General features: G+C 67.6%; 1 protein-coding gene across 1 annotated transcript in view; it reads right to left on the bottom strand.

Moving 5' to 3' along the window:
* Positions 1–525, bottom strand: part of PDE4C (phosphodiesterase 4C) — a gene marked incomplete at its 3' end in the record, with an annotated part of 18,279 nt that overhangs the window by 5,494 nt on the left and 12,260 nt on the right. The window contains exon 4 of the mRNA XM_035889026.1: positions 396–504. Within this exon, the coding sequence (XP_035744919.1) occupies positions 396–504 (109 nt within the window). The remainder of the gene's footprint in view (positions 1–395; positions 505–525) is intronic.

Genomic DNA, 525 nt, shown 5'->3' with positions numbered 1-525 from the left:
AGGTGTCTGGCTGTGCCACGGTGGGTGGTTTGGTGCCTTGCCATGCTGGGAAAAGCCCCTCTCCCCCCCTTGCCATGGCCCCCCTGCCGTGGGGCAGACACCCTTTGCTGGTACCCTGCTTGGCCATCGCTGCAATGAACGCATCCATGCTCAGCCACGCTCAGGCACACTCAGCCAGCATCTCCCCCACTGTGCTCAGCCCCCGGCTGTGTGGTGACCCCCACTGTCCCCTGCTCATCCCCCACGTCCCCGTGGCCCCACAGCCCTGGGGACGTGCCGCAGCATTGGGGGTCCACACTGACCCCATCCAAGCAGGGCAGCCCAGTGCCTATTCCCACCCGCCCAGGGCCGAGCGCGGCCCCTCGCCGGGGACCCACCAGCGTCCCCCCCCTTACCAGAGGGGATGTGCCACGGTGAAGCGCCGCTGCAGGCGGATGCTCTGGTTCATCATGAGTTTCCTGAAGAGGATGGGGGAATTGCGGGGGGAATTGCGGGGGGGCGGCGCTGGGGAAACTCCCGGTGTGC

This window comes from Egretta garzetta, unplaced genomic scaffold (genome assembly GCF_000687185.1).
Source record: "Egretta garzetta isolate BGI_Z169 unplaced genomic scaffold, ASM68718v1 scaffold392, whole genome shotgun sequence".
Classification (NCBI taxonomy): domain Eukaryota; kingdom Metazoa; phylum Chordata; class Aves; order Pelecaniformes; family Ardeidae; genus Egretta; species Egretta garzetta.
This window is presented reverse-complemented; position numbering and strand designations above follow the sequence as displayed.